At 48.9% G+C, this 16084-nt stretch overlaps 1 protein-coding gene and 1 long non-coding RNA gene across 2 annotated transcripts in view; one reads left to right on the forward strand and one right to left on the reverse strand.

Moving 5' to 3' along the window:
- The window catches only part of LOC129714252 (mitogen-activated protein kinase kinase kinase kinase 5-like), an 86118-nt gene extending 70468 nt beyond the window's left edge, over window positions 1-15650 (forward strand). Inside the window, exons 25-32 of the mRNA XM_055663799.1 lie at window positions 1322-1380; window positions 2729-2832; window positions 4312-4489; window positions 5845-5913; window positions 8056-8148; window positions 9931-10001; window positions 12179-12234; window positions 15269-15650. Of these exons, the coding sequence (XP_055519774.1) occupies window positions 1322-1380; window positions 2729-2832; window positions 4312-4489; window positions 5845-5913; window positions 8056-8148; window positions 9931-10001; window positions 12179-12234; window positions 15269-15368 (730 nt within the window). The 3' untranslated portion in view covers window positions 15369-15650. The remainder of the gene's footprint in view (window positions 1-1321; window positions 1381-2728; window positions 2833-4311; window positions 4490-5844; window positions 5914-8055; window positions 8149-9930; window positions 10002-12178; window positions 12235-15268) is intronic.
- The window catches only part of LOC129714259 (uncharacterized), a 110859-nt gene that overhangs the window by 60214 nt on the left and 34561 nt on the right, over window positions 1-16084 (reverse strand). The window lies entirely within an intron of this gene.

A 16084-nucleotide genomic window follows, 5' to 3' on the forward strand; every position in this document is an offset into this window, starting at 1 on the left:
CCTTGATGATACTGCCAGCCTTTTTGAGGCAGCGACTGCGATAGATCCCCTCGATGGTGGGGAGGTCAGAGCCGATGATGGACTGGGCAGTGGTCACAACTTTCTGCATCCTTTTCCGCTCCTGGGCGCTCAAGTTGCCGAACCAAGCCACGATGCAACCGGTCAGCATTCTCTCTACTGTGCACCTGTAGACGTTCGAGAGAGTCCTCCTTGACAAACCGACTCTCCGTAATCTTCTCAGGAAGTAGAGGCGCTGATGTGCTTTCTTGATAATTGCATCAGTGTTCTCGGACCAGGAAAGATCTTCGGAAATATGCACGCCCAGGAATTTGAAGTTCTTGACCCTTTCCACCATCGTCCCGTTGATATAAACTAAACTGGGTCAGCAGCGTGAAGTTCCTAGGACTCCACCTGTCAGATGACCTGACGTCCACGACCAACACCACAGCACTGATCAAGAGAGCCCAGCAGCGACTACACCCTCTCCGAAGACTACGTAAAGCAGGTCTCCCCACTACACTCCTACGAACTTTTTATAGGGGGACAATCGAGAGCACATTAACCTACGGCATCACTTCCTGGTTCGGGAGCTGCAAGGCGTACGAACGGCACCAACTAGACAAGATTGTGAAGACCGCCAGCAGGATTATTGGTGCTCCACTCCCTTTCCTGCTGGACATATACAGGAAGAGATGTATCAACAGAGCCATCTCTATCATCAAAGACCCCTATCACCCATTGCATCACATATACTCCATCCTGCCATCTGGGAAGAGGTACATGAGCATTAGCTGCAAAACCAGCAGGATGCTCCTCAGCTTCTTCCCGCAGGCTATAAGACTGATAAACGGACTTTGCCCCCTGCCAAAGTATCGCGAACCAACCACCAACCTGGACACACTGCAGCAGAGCCACTGTCGTGCCGCTGCCGATCGGAACGCCTGTTGATGTTTAGTAGAGTGTTAATTTGTTCATGATATATGTATTTTTATTTCTATTTATTTTTACTGCACACTGAATGGACACTGGTTGAGTAACGTTTTTTTGTTTCCTCTGGGTATGTGAGTACTCAGGAAAATGACAATAAAGATATACAACAATACAACTAAACTAAGGTAAAGGGCAGTTTGTGGGGCAGAGGGAAGTAGAAGGGTCAAGGGGTGGCAAGTATTTCTGAAGAAGGGCCTCGACCCCAAACGTCACCCATTCCTTCTCTCCAGAGATGCTGTCTGTCCCGCTGAGTTACACCAGAATCTTGTGTCTTTCTCTGGACTAATGGCACTGTGCTGAGATGTATCTGTCTGTGTCTGTTATCCTGCAGGAGGAATGTAACATCCAGTAAGATTCCAGACACCAAGGGCTGCAGGAAGTGTTCTGTAGGTGAGTACGTTGGTTAAGATACCTCTGCCTCGTTCTGCCCACACATTGCACCCAACGTTCTACCCACTCACCCAGTGCCCAAGCATCTGATCATAAATCTCCCTGACCTAACCCACAATCCACATAACCATGAGATTAGGTTCACAAGGTTAATTCCCGGGATGGCGGGACTGTCATATGCTGAGAGAATGGAGCAGCTGGGCTTGTACACTCTGGAGTTTAGAAGGATGAGAGGAGATCTCATTGATTGTTAAGAGTTTGGACACGCTAGAGGCAGGAAACATGTTCCCGATGTTGGGGGAGTCCAGAACCAGGGGCCACACACAGTTTAAGAATAAGGGGTAAGCCATTGAGAACGGAGACGAGGAAACACTTTTTCACACAGATAGTTGTGAGTCTGTGGAATTCTCTGCCTCAGAGGGTGGTGGAGGCCGGTTCTCTGGATACTTACAAGAGAGAGCTAGATAGGGCTCTTAAAGATAGCGGAGTCAGGGGATATGGGGAAAAGGCAGGAACGGGGTACTGATTGGGGATGATCAGCTGTGATCACATTGAATGGCGGTGCTGGCTCGAAGGGCCGAATGGCCTACTCCTGCACCTATTGTCTATTAGGGTCTCGACCCGAAACGTCACCCATTCCTTCTCTCCAGAGATGCTGCCTGTCCCACTGAGTTACTCCAGCTTTGTGTGTCTATCTTCGATTTAAACCAGCATCTGCACTGCACACATTAACACTGATATACACTCCACCCTTGACAGTAACATTGACATATCTCACACCACAACTTGCTTTTGTAACTGCTCTGCTCAAGACCACAAGAAATAGCAGAGAGTTGTGGATGTAGCCCAGTCCATCACACAAACCAGGCTCCCCCCCCTTACTATGTGATACCCCTCCCCCCTCTCACTGTGATATCCACACCCCCTTACTGTACCAGATATCCCACCCCTCACAGTGGCTCTCATCTTCCCCCCTCACGGTGATATTGTGGACTACTGTGTTATGTGTTTTGTGTTTTTTCTGTATGACTGTAAGGGAAAAATAATTTTGTTGTTTCTTCATTGAAGACAATGACAATAAATTAATTCAAATCAAAATATCCCCCCCTCACTGTGATATCCCACGCCCCCCCCCCCTGTGATTCCCCACCCCCCCTCACTGTGTGATATCCACAACCCCCCCCCCCTCCCCCTCACTCTAGCTCTGATCTCCCCACACCCATCACTGATATATCCCCCCCCCCCTCACCATGAGTGCTACCCCCACCCCCACACTATGATGCCCACCCCATCACTGTGCCAAGCGGCTGGTATTGAGCCCAGTGTGTGCGTGTGTGTCTCTCTACAGTGCGGACCTCGTCGACAGGATGCTACTACCTGTGTGGGGCGCTGGAGTCCAGCATCGTTCTCTTGCAGTGGTACGAGCCCATGCAGAAATTCATGCTGATTAAGGTGAGTGTTCCCGCCGCCGCTCCTCACTGCTGTCTGTCCCTCACGGTGTGTGATCTGACGTTCTCATTCAGTGTGTGTTTACAAACTTGTCGCGCTGCTGCTGAGTTTTATTGTTCCGTTTCCATATATATGACAATAAAATATTCTTGACTTTCTTCATCAGTTCATAAGTCATAGAACATAGACGCAGAATTAGGCCAATCAGCTCATGTCCACTCCACCATTCAATCATGGCTGATCTATCTTTCCCTCTCAACCCCATTCTCCTGCCTTCTCCCCATAGCCCCTGACACCCGTACTAACCAAGAATCTACCAATCTCTGCCTTAAAAATACCCACTAACTTGGCCTCCACAGCCTTCTGTGGCAAAGAATTCCACAGATTCACCACCGTCTAAAGAAATTCCTCCTCATCTTCCTGAAGGAACGTCCATTAATTCTGAGGCTGTGACCTCAGGTCCTAGACTCTCCGACTAGTGGAAACATCTTCTCCACATCCACTCTATTCAAGCCTTTTAATATTCGGTACGTTTCAATGAGGTCGCTACCCTCTACCATCCTTCCCAGGAAAAGCAAGGGTCTGAAGAAAGGTCTCGACCCAAAACGTCACCTATTCCTTCCCTCCAGTGATGCTGCCTGACCCGCTGCATTACTGCAGCTTTTTGTGTCTATCTAAAAGCAAGGAAGATAGACACAAAATGCTTGAGTTAAGGGCCTGTCCCACTTTCACGACCTAATTCACAACCTTTTTTACTCGTGGACATTTTTCATCAGGCTAGAAAAAACGCCCCGACCTACTTGATGCCACGAGTACCTATGACTAGCATCACGGCCTGCTACGGCCTACCTACGACCTCCTGATGACCATGTTGCGAGTATGAGTCAAGGGCAAACTCGGCAGAGGTCGTGAAAGTGGGACGGGCCCTTAACTCAGCAGGACAGGCATCATCTTTGTCATGTCACCCATTCCTTCTCTCCAGAGATGCTGCCCAAAGATTCTATAGCGAGCAAGATAGATCACTCGATGAAAAAGACGTAGTACGGTCATGGGCAGATTCATGGGTCATTTCCGGCCCCATTTCCGTAACCGGCTTCCGTCTCCGCACCAAAGATCCCGTAGCGGAGCAAAGATACTAGTGCGGAGACGGAAGCCGGTTACGGAAACATCCTCGTAAAAATAAAAGTTCTTTGGTAAAAATCTTCTCCTCATTTTCAGAATTTAAATTTATTAACACAAACTGTTTCCCCGCAACGTTGATTACACTGCGGGTCGGGTCGGGTCGGGTTACTGAAATGGATGGAAAAAAGGCTCTGTTGCGTACTACACGTCAGCCCATTGCATTTAGCAGGAGTGGTCTATCTTGCTTCGCTTTAGGATCTATGATGCTGCCTGTCCCGCTGAGTTACTCCGTCTATCTTTGGGCGGTGATACCATCAGCATCTTGATCTTCAGGCTGATTTTGAACTCTTTACGTTGCAGCATTTTGACTTCCCGCTGCCCAACCCGCTGCGGATGTTCGAAGCACTGGTGGTCCCGGAGCAGGAATATCCCATCGTGTGCATTGGGATCAGCACCAGGTGTTCCTCCGACAAGGTGCTGGAGTTCCAGACCATCAACCTCAACTCTGCCTCTTCCTGGTTCACCGACCTGGGGACAGGTGAGTTACTGCAGAGACTCTCAGTGAGTGAACCATATTTCTGCCAGATCTTCTAGTGGTCTAGGCCTAGTCCATAATGAAGGAAGAAATTATTATTATTATTATTATTATTATTATTATTAAATTATTGTTATTATTATATGAAGAAAGACTGGATAGACCTGGTTTATACTCTCTAGAATTTAGGAGATTGAGAGGGGATCTTATAGAAACTTACAAAATTCTTAAGGGGTTGGACAGGCTAGATGCAGGAAGATTGTTCCCGATGTTGGGGAAGTCCAGGACAAGGGGTCACAGCTTAAGGATAAGGGGGAAATCCTTTAAAACCGAGATGAGAAAAACTTTTTTCACACAGAGAGTGGTGAATCTCTGGAACTCTCTGCCGCAGAGGGTAGTCGAGGCCAGTTCATTGGCTATATTTAAGAGGGAGTTAGATGTGGCCCTTGTGGCTAAGGGGATCAGAGGGTATGGAGAGAAGGCAGGTACGGGATACTGAGTTGGATGATCAGCCATGATCATATTGAATGGCGGTGCAGGCTCGAAGGGCCGAATGGCCTACTCCTGCACCTAATTTCTATGTTTCTATGTATGTGAATACTTGGCCAATAAACGTATTCATTCATTCATTCAATAGCTGGTCATTTAGAATAGGAATTTTCTCTGGAACCACCGAGGTTGAAGGGAGGCTTGAGATACAGCGCGGAAACAGGCCCTTCTACCCACCGAGTCCGCACCGCGCACACTAACACGATCCCACACACATTGGGGACAATTTACATTTATACCAAGCCAATTAACCTGCAAACATGTACATCTTTGGAGTGTAGGAAGAATCTGAAGATCTCGGAGAAAACCCATATGGTCACAGGAAGAAAGTAAAAACTCCGTACATACAGCACCCGTAGTTGGGATCGAACCCAGTTCTTTGGCACTGTGAGGCAGCCATTCTACCGCTGCGCCCTTGATAGAAGTATACAGCCCCAGAGACCCAGGTTTGATCCTGACCACGGGGTGCTGTCGGTACGGAGTTTGCACGTTCTCCCCTTGACCGCGTGGGTTTTCTCCGGGTGCTCCGGTTTCCTCCCACACTCCAAAGTCGCGCAGTTTTGTAGGTTAATTGGCTTTGGTAAAATTGTAAATTGTCCCTGGTGTGTGTAGGATAGTGTTAGTGTGCGGGGATCGCTGGTCGGCACGGACTCGGTGGGCCGCGGGGCCTGTTTCCGCGCTGTATCGTCAAAGTCTAAATTAGCTGGGATCGTGCTGTGTGCAATGTGGCTGGTGCATTTTGGACTGCATCCGGAATATTCTGGATCATTCCTTCAGCTGAGGTAACGCCTGGCTTCTCACCACCGCAGCAGGTCAGCCGCAGGAGTTTACCCACGCCAGCCAGCTGGACAACGAGACGGTGTTGGTGTGTATCGGCCGTAAGTATCTGCGCCGACCCTGTCCCGGCCCCGTGACACCGGCGCAGTGACCCCGCGATCCCGGCCCAGTGACCCCGTAACCCCATGACCCCGACCCCGTGATCCTGGCCCAGTGACCCCGTAACCCCCATGACCCCGGCCCAGCCCCGTGACCCCGTCGCCGTGGTTACGGGCGTACAGCGGCAGAAGGTTCACTGCCGGATGTCAGCGTGGGGTCAGTGTATACGTGGCACATTCTGTAACCGTTACCAGCTGCCCAATCCCACTCACGACTCACTTAGAGTCATAGAGTGATGCAGCGTGGAAACAGGCCCTTCGGCCCAACTTGCCCACACCGGCCAACATGCCTCATCTACACTAGTCCCACCTGCCTGCATTTGACCCATATCCCTCTAAACTTGTCCCATCCACATCCCTGTCCAAATGTCTTTACACTTCAGACATACAGCGCGGACACAGACCCTTCGGCCCACCGAGCCCGCGCCGACCAGCGATCGCCCCGTACACTAACACTATCCAACTCACAACAATATTTTACCAAAGCGTATTAACCTACAAACCCGCACGTCTTTGGAGTGTGGGAGGAAACCGGAGCACCCGGAGAAAACCCACGCGGTCACAGGGAAAACGTACAAACTCCGTACAGACAGCGCCCGTAGTCAGGATCGAACCCGCGTCTCTGGCGTCATAAAGCAACAACTCTACCGCTGCGTCAATGTGACACCACTATCATCTTTTAAACATAGTGATAGTCCCTGCCTCAACTACCCCCTCTGTCAGCTCGTTCCCTATAACCCACCACCCTCTGAGTGGAAAAAGTTGCCCCTCAGATTCCTATTAAATCTATCCCATCTCACCTTAAACCCATGTCCTCTGGTTCTTGATTCCCCTTCTTTTGTTAAAGGTTGTGCATCTTATTCCCCTCATCATTGTATGCACCTCTATAATATCTCCCCTCATCCTCTTGTGCTCCAAGGAATAGAGTCCTAGCCTGCCCGACCTCTCCCTGTAGCTCAGGCCCTCACATCCTGGCAACATCCTTGTATATCTTCCCTGCACCTTTTCCAGCCATTAGTTTTCCATTATGGGAAGCAAGTCCAACCATTTTGGACGTGTCTCCCTTCACACCTTCAAGGGAGACTTCCTGTACCCCTCTGATGTTCTTTACTCCCCTCTGAGTCTCCCCACCTCTCTCGAAGGAAGTTTAGTTTTGAGTTTTTAGAGATATGGCCTGGAAAGAGGCCCTTCGGCCCACCTAGTCCGTGCCGGCCAATGATCCGCGCACACTAACACTATCCCACACACACTAGGGATAATTTACAATGATACTAACCTAATTAACCTACACGCCTGCACGCCTTTGGAGCGTGGGAAGAATTTTTCTTATATTTCAAAATAGACTTTATTCGGGTAATAAATATACAATACATGAACCGTGCAAAAAATTCATCCGACATTTTCGGAGACTATCCAAATTGTTCAATACTATACATTTCTCAAATTTGTCTTCCACCCTTGCCACTCATGTGGCCCACTGGTGTGGAATCCCTTCCATTATTTTGAGGGGCGTCTCCACCGCACCCTGCCCCCCCATGTCCAGCAGTGGAAGGACCCTAGACTGTGGTCCTCCCCCACCGAGCCTTGGCGTTGGCTGCACCGAGCTTCAGTGCGTCTCTCAGCACGTGCTCCTGCAGCGGGCCAGTCGGCAACATTCCCCAACGGACATCTCGCTCTGCTGGGAGGTCAACAAGACTCGGGCAGGCCAGAGAGCATCTTTCACCGAGTTGATGACCTTCCAGCAGCACTCGATGTCAGTCTCTGAATGTGTCCCTGGGAACAGTCCGTAAATCACAGAGTCCTCTGTGACGGAGCTGTTCGGAATAAACCGTGCCAGGGACCCTTGCAAACCTCTCCGGACTCTCTTTGCAAATCTGCGAAGATGTGGGCAACCGTCTCCTCTCCACAGCAGCCGTCCCGAGGGCAGCGTGCGCTGGTAGTGAGGAGAAATCCCACACAAGGGCAGGCTCGGGAGTCAATGTGTGGAAGAACCTTCATTCCCCACCTCACTCCCAACCCCCCCCCCCCTCTGACCCACACATGACTGCAACTCTCTCAATTTACCAAATATTCCCTCTTGAACAGAAAATATAAAAATTGTAAATATTCGAGGGAACCTGAAGACAAGTAAGGATCTAATCTCGGAGGTGACGTTTGATAATCCTATGGAATCTGTGGGTAAGAATCACAAATTATTCTAGACTTGATTGTTGATTTGAAAACAGAACATGTTCAGTTAAAGTCAACTACAGTGCAGTTTAGTTTCATGTGCACCTTTAGTAAAATGCAGGTAGAATGAAGACCTTGCTTGTAGCAGCATCACAGGCTCACATAAAGGTGTCGGAGGTTATGGGGAGAAGGCAGGGGAGTGGGGTTAGGAGGGAGAGATAGATCAGCCATGATTGAATGGCGCAGCAGACTTGATGGGCCAAATGGCCTAATTCTGCTCCTATCACTTATGATCTTATAAGCATGCAAAAACTCCCCAGCAAAATGTACAGAATGTGAAGTGGAGGTTGTGCATCTTATTCCCCTCATCAATAATATCTCTCAAGCAAGGGGACATGACTTGAGAATTAAGGGACTGAAGTTTAGGGGTAACATGAGGGGGGACTTCTTTACTCAGAGAGTGGTAGCTGTGTGGAATGAGCTTCCAGTGAAGGTGGTGGAGGCAGGTTCGTTTTTATCATTTAAAAATAAATTGGATAGTTATATGGACGGGAAGGGAAAGGGAATGGAAGGTTATGGTCTGAGCGCAGGTATATGGGACTAGGGGAGAATACGTGTTCGGCACGGACTAGAAGGGTCGAGATGGCCTGTTTCCGTGCTGTAAATTGTTATATGGTTATATGAGTAACTCAGCGGGACAGGCGGCATCTCTGGAGAGAAGGAATGGGTGGCGTTTCGGGTCGAGACCCTTCTTCCCTACACACTTTTTAATACACCTAGTGCTCAGATATGGAGGTAGCTGAGGTGAGTTAGCTGGATGTGTGAAGGGAAAACCTTGTTAAATGTATAAGGAGGGGAAGAAATACTGATGGACTAATGTGGTCCCAGTGAGGGTAGGACTGAAGAAGGATCTCGACCCAAAACGTCACCTATTCCTTTCATCCAGAGATACTGCCTGACCCTCTGAGTTGTTCCAGCTTTTTTCAGTTTGGAGATGCAGTACAGATACACCAAGCCTGGGCCGACCAGCGATCACCGCACACAAACACCCTCCTACACACACTCGGGATGATTTACAATTATACCAAGCCAATGAGTCGGTCACATCGGCCAATTATTGTCACTTGCAACGGCGCATGTGACAATAAATGTCTCTTGAACTCTGTATCTACAAACCTCGACACACCTTTGGAGTGTGGGAGGAAACCAGAGTTCCCGGAGAAAATCCACGCCGGTCACGAGGAGAACGTACAAACTCCATACAGACAGCACCCATAGTCAGGATCGAACCCGGGTCTCTGGCGCTGTGAGGCAGCGACTCTACCGCTGCGCTCTGTGTCTATCGAAGGTAGGACAGATGGTGCTCTAGTGATGGGGACTGAGAGGGTAAAGCCCCTCTCCCACTTTCCCCGAGTTACTCACGAACTCTCCCGAGTTTTCCCCTTGATTCAAACTCGGAGAATTACGGTAATAGCCAGTCGTAGGTATTTCGGGCTATTTCTTTTACTGCCGACTCACCTGATCCCCAGAGTACCTTCGGCTGGCATTACGAGCTGCTACGAAATATCTACGGCCTCCTACAGACATTCTCCAAGTTTGAATCGAGGGGAAAAGCCGGGAGAATTTGTGAGTAACTCGGGGAACATGGTACTGGGCCTTCAGACTGATGTGCTCTAGTGATGGGGACTCAGAGGGGCAGACTGATGTGTGAGTGCTCCAAGTGCTGGATGGTCAGTGACTTGGGTAGTCTGCTGGTGTTTACACTCTGTCCACTTTTTCACCCTGGTCTAGTCTGCTTCTCCGACAGCATCCTGGGCTTTTGGAGACACGGAATGCAACGGAAGAGTTTCAGGAACTGTGAGGTGAGTGGAGTTTGGTTTATCAGTCGGTTAAGTAACATGCAAAATGTCCAGAGCCAATCTGAAGAAGCGACCTGACTGTAAACGTCACCTACCCACGTCCTCCACAGATGCTGCCTGACCCGCTGAGTTAAGGCCCTGTCCCACTTTCCTGAGTTACTCATGAACTCTCCCGAGTTTTCCCCTTGGTCGAACACGGAGTAATAGCCGTTCGTAGGTACTCAGGGCTATTTTTTTAACTCGTGGACATTTTTCAACGTTGTAAAAACGTCCCGACTTACCTGAGGTCCCGAGTACCTATGGCTGGCATTACGAGCTGCTACGAAACATCTACGGACTCCTACGGCCTCGCTACCGACATTCCCCGACATTCCCAGAGTTTGAATCAAGGGGAAAACTCGGGAGAGTTCTTGAGTTACTCGGGAAAGTGGGACAGGGCTTTCACTCCAGTAGTTTGTGATTTTTGTTTTTGGTCCTGAATTTTATTTTCTGTTTACACGGAAGAAAACCATTCAGCCCAACGGGTCCATACTAGCCCCCAGTCCTCTCCACCGTGGGCACCTATCACCGGCCATACTTTGTCCTGTTTCCGACATACTTTCCTCATCTCCTTGCCAAACGCTGACCCACTTCTCAATTCACCCCCACCTCTCTATTCCAGCTTTCTCTTCCCTGCCCAATCAGTCTGAAGAAGGGTTCCGACTGGAAACGTCACCTGGTCATTTCCCTCCACAGATGCTGCCTGACCCGCTGAGTTCCTCCAGCACTTTGTGCTTTGCTGAGGATTCCAGCATCTGCAGTTTCTGAATGTCTTCCTCCCCTTGTCACGGTGCCTGCTGATCCCTCTTCTGTCCACAGAGGGCAGCAAAGACTGCCCTGTCTTGGATTTGGTTATATGTTTAATTATTTGCACCCGTTTGTTGTCCTGTTATAAGGAATAGGAGTAGAATTAGGCCATTCGGCCCATCAAGTCTATTCCGCCATTCAATCATGGCTGATCTCTCTCCCTCCTAACCCCATTAGAGTTATAGAGAGTTACAGTGTGGAAACAGGTCCAACTTGCCCACACCGGCCAACATGTCCCAGCTACACTAGTCCCACCTTCCTGCGTTTGGTCCATATCCCTCCAAACCTGTCCTATCCTTGTACCTATCCAACTGTTTCTTAAACATTGGGATAGTCCCAGCCTCAACTACCTCCTCTGGCAGCTTGTTCCATACACCCACCACCCTTTGTGTCCCTTCTCCCCATTCTCCTGCCTTCTCCCCACAACCTCCGACGCCCGTACTAATCAAGAATCTATCTATCTCTGCTTTTTAAATACCCTCTGACTTGGCCTCCACAGCCTCCTGTGGCAAAGAATTCCACAGATTCACCACCTTTGTTGATGCTCTGATGTTTGTCTCTGTCCTTTGCTCACTCTCACATTTACTCATAGGAAAGACATTCTTGCCATAGAGGGAGTACAGAGAAGGTTCACCAGACTGATTCCTGGGATGGCAGGACTTTCATATGAAGAAAGACTGGATACTCGGCTTGTACTCGCTAGAATTTAGAAGATTGAGGGGGGATCTTATAGAAACTTACAAAATTCTTAAGGGGTTGGACAGGCTAGATGCAGGAAGACTATTCCCGATGTTGGGGAAGTCTAGAACTAGGGGGGTCACAGTTTAAGGATAAGGGGGAAATCGTTTAGGACCGAGATGAGGAAAACATTTTTTACACAGAGAGTGGTGAATCTATGGAATTCTCTGCTGCAGAAGGTAGTTGAGGCCAGTTCATTGGCTATATTTAAGAGGGAGTTAGATGTGGCTAAAGGGATCAGGGGGTATGGAGAGAAGGCAGGGATGGGATACTGAGTTGGATGATCAGCCATGATCATATTGAATGGCGGTGCAGGCTCGAAGGGCCGAATGACCTACTCCTGCACCTATTTCTATGTTACTATGTTTTTATGTTTCATGCCGATCCTTGTTCATCAGAACTCTGACAAAAGCCTTGTTTGTGTTTAACTTATTCCAGAAAGGCAGCTCCTAAGGCCAGGATTGAACCCTGGTCACTGGAGCTGTGAAGCAGCAGGCTCTACCACCTGCCCCGTAATGTCATCCTCTTCGAGAGTGTAGCGCTCAGTGTAGCTATAATCATCTTAGTCACTAATGAATATTTCAATTCATTCACAGATTTATGAGCAGAAAACTGAAACCAGCCGCTTATACCGTCTTTTGGGAGCTGACAGGTAAGGCACCTCCAGTAGTATCAGCATTACTCTATCAATCCACACCAAACTGCTTTGGCACAGATACAAGTACCGACTAATAGTATGGACTTTGGGACAGATTCATGTTGAGTTTAGATATACAGCACGGAAACAGGCCCACCAAGTCTGCACCGACCAGCGATCCCCGCACACTAACACTATCCTACACACACCAGGGACAATTTGCATTTACACCAAGCCAATTAACCTACAAACCTGGAGTGTGGGAGGAAACCGAAGATCTTGGAGAAAGCCCACGCGGTCACGGAAGAACGTATAGACTCAGTACAGACAGCGCCTGTAGTCGGGATCGAACCCGGGTCTCTGGCGCTGTAAGGCAGCAACTCTAGCGCTGGCACCAGCTTGTAGGAAGGAACTGCAGATGCTGGTTTATACCGAAGATAGACGCCAATGGCAGGTGTCAGGGGTTATAGGGTGAAGACAGGAGAATGGGGTTAGGAGGGAGAGATAGATCAGCCAAGATTGAATGGCGGAGTAGACTCGATAGGCCGAATGGCTTAATTCTATTCCTATCACTTATCACCTCATGATCGTAGAATGCTGGAATAACTCAGCGGGACAGGCAGCATCTATGGAGAGAAGGAATGGGCGAGGTTTCAGGTCGGAACCCCTCTTCAGTCTGAAGATTCTGCTTGACCCGCTGAGTTACTCCAGCATTTTGTGTCTATCTTTGGACAGATTTATGGATGGGAAGGGTTTAGAGGGCAGTAGGCCAAATGCAGGCAAATGGGGCTCGCCCCATATGTTTTGGTATGTGTTATTTACAGATTCTGAAATTTCAGTAATTACAGGTAAAACATATCAGTGGATAACCAGAAATGCCAGTGAAATCCATACCCCAAACTTTCAATAGAGAAGGAGGAAAATTTTGATGAGTGAGGGAGCTTAACAAACCTGGGACTAGCCCAACATGTAGCGTGACTAATTCCAGTCTGTTAAAAGTGACAAACTCAGTCAGACGAGTTTGAAGGGTCCCTACCCGAAACATCGCCTCTTCTAGAGATGCTGCCTGACAATAGACAATAGACAATAGGTGCAGGAGTAGGCCATTCGGCCCTTCGAGCCAGCACCGCCATTCAATGTGATCATGGCTGATCATCCCCAATCAGTACCCCGTTCCTGCCTTCTCCCCATATCCCCTGACTCCGCTATCTTTAAGAGCCCTATCTAGCTCTCTCTTGAAAGTATCCAGAGAACTGCGCCCTCTGAGGCAGAGAATTCCACTGACTCACAACTCTCTGTGAGAAAAAGTGTTTCCTCGTCTCCGTTCTACCACTGAGTTACTCGGGCACTATGTGTCCATTCTTCCAATCTACCTTGTTGCGACCCTTGTACTTTTTTTTTCTTTTTTTTCTTTTTATTTTTTTTTATTAGAAATACGGTAAATTACAATACTACACAACACATATATCTTAATACATTTTTTGTACCGCTTCATTTTTTTTTGAGCTTTAAGAAAAAGATAGAAGTAAGGAAAGTAAAGAAAGTGCGCAAGAGTCGTGAAGTGCAAGAGTGTTGGGAAAAGAAAGCCCTTAGAAAAGAAGTTAGAGAAGGAAGTAAAGTGAGAAAATAGACCCTAGAAAAGAAAGAAAAAGAAAATAGGAACAATCGCTCTATTATAACATTAAACTCCGCAGAAAGGGGACTACCAACCAAGTCTGTTTTTGTTGTTTTACCTCCCGTTACCAGGTCCTGATACCCCTTGTACTTTTTTTTAAACTGCACTTTCTCTGTATCTGTCACACTATGTTCCACCTGATGTGCTCATGTATGCTATGGTTTGATCCTGTGGTGTCCAGGACAGAAGACCACAGGAAATCCTTCTTCCCTGTGGCTATCAAACTGTACAACTCCTCCCCCTTCTGTCGTGGGATAGACTGACTCACCCCCCCCCCCCTCTGTCCCTCCCCCTCCCCAAATCTTTGCACATCCCCACTCGTCACTTTAATTTCATGTTTCATGTATTTTGTGTTTTTATGACTGTTGGCAGATCAATTTCCCCCCTGGGATAACTAACGTTCTATCATATCCAGTTGTCAGGGGTTACGGGGAGAAGGCAGGAGAATGGGGCTAGGAGGGAGAGGTAGATTAGCCATGACTGAATGGCGGAGTAGACTTGCTGGGCCGAATGGCCTGATTCTGCTCCCATCACTTATGGTCGTATTTCTGGATAGCAAGTTTTTCCACTGTGTATCGCTACATGTGTTACATGGTGCAGGTTCCACCATCTGCGGTTCCTTGTGTCTCTATTTTGCAGTCTGTAAAGCCCCTGTCCCACTTACGTGTCCTTGGCACGCTAATTACGCGACCTCGTGGTCGCGTTGAGGCGCGACGGTCCCGCGAAGGTCGCGTGTGATTTCATGCGCCCGCACAGCCGTCTGGAGTGCGTGACGTCATTTGAAGATGGACACAAAGCTGGAGTAACTCAGCGGGACCGGCAACATCTCTGGGGAGAAGGAATGGGTGACGTTTTGTGTCGAGACTCTTCTTCAGACTGAAAGAAGGGTCTTGACCCGAAACCTCACCCATTGCTTCTCTCCAGAGATGCTGCCGGTCCCGCTGAGCTACTCCAGCATTTTGTGTCTATCTTCAATTTTCTTGGCCCCGCTCTGGGAGTAGAAGTGGGGGCGGATCCGGACCGCAATGGCCGTGAGCCCCAGGCTGAGTTCGGCGATCGTTTGCTGCTTCTGCTGCTGTTGGAGGTGAGACTTTGCGTTGTGCCAGGGTCTTGGGCCTGTCCCACTTTGGCCGCCATTTACGTGACAGGCCGTTGGCGCGCGATGATTTTGTTTGCTACAAGATTTCGGAGCGCCGCGCGATATCGCGCACAACTGCATACCCCTCCGCGCTTCTCAGTGGGACCGGCCCCGCGCGGCCACACGATGCCCGTGCGCCTCAAAGCGACCACGAGGTCGCGTCATTTGCGTGCCAAGGACACGCAAGTGGGACGGGCCCTTAATTAACAGCGCCCTGTTTTTCTCTTCCCGCACAGTTGCAGGCTGGTTGTCTATGAGACCAAGCCGACCGACGAGCCCACTTCCCACAGCAACCTGTACACCATGAAGGTGCCGGAGAACCCTTTCACGGACTGAGTTGCTGCCCGCTCGGACGGAGACTCCGCCAGGGAGGGTGACCATGACCTGGGCACAACGGGACTGCTGCCAGTTGGTGGGTGGTGGTGGTGTGCCGGATATATCAAGGTGCAGAGCCATTCTCGTCGTCATTACGTGGGTGGAAACGTTGGCGATTATTAAATCACCATCGGAACGATCGCTGTCGGTATTTGTGTGACTACATTTACAAAACCAGAAATGTGTAAAGTTTCAGTGAGAATCGAATGAAATCGTAAGTGGTATAAATAAAGAAATATATTTGATGTGTTTTATCTGGTTGGGGTATTGGCTTTATTGCATCTGGTTGGCCCAGTTGAGGTGAAAATGTTTAATTGGCGACAACAGAACTATTAAATTCTTTAGGTCGTCAAAAGTGCTGGAGAAACTCAGCGGGTGAGGCAACATCTATGGAGCGAAGGAAATAGGCGACGTTTCGGGCCGAAACCCTTCTTCAGACTGATGAATTAAATTCTTTAGGTCGACAAAAGTGCTGGAGAAACTCAGCGGGCGAGGCAGCATCTATGGAGCGAAGGAAATAGGCAACGTTTCGTCCCGAAACGTTGCCTATTTCCTTCGCTCCATAGATGCTGCCTCACCCGCTGAGTTTCTCCAGCACTTTTGTCAACCTTTGATTTTCCAGCATCTGCAGTTCCTTCTTAAAAATTAAATTCTTTAGAATCTATCTATCTGTCTTC

The sequence above is a fragment of the Leucoraja erinacea genome, chromosome 38, assembly GCF_028641065.1.
Source record: "Leucoraja erinacea ecotype New England chromosome 38, Leri_hhj_1, whole genome shotgun sequence".
NCBI lineage: Eukaryota > Metazoa > Chordata > Chondrichthyes > Rajiformes > Rajidae > Leucoraja > Leucoraja erinaceus.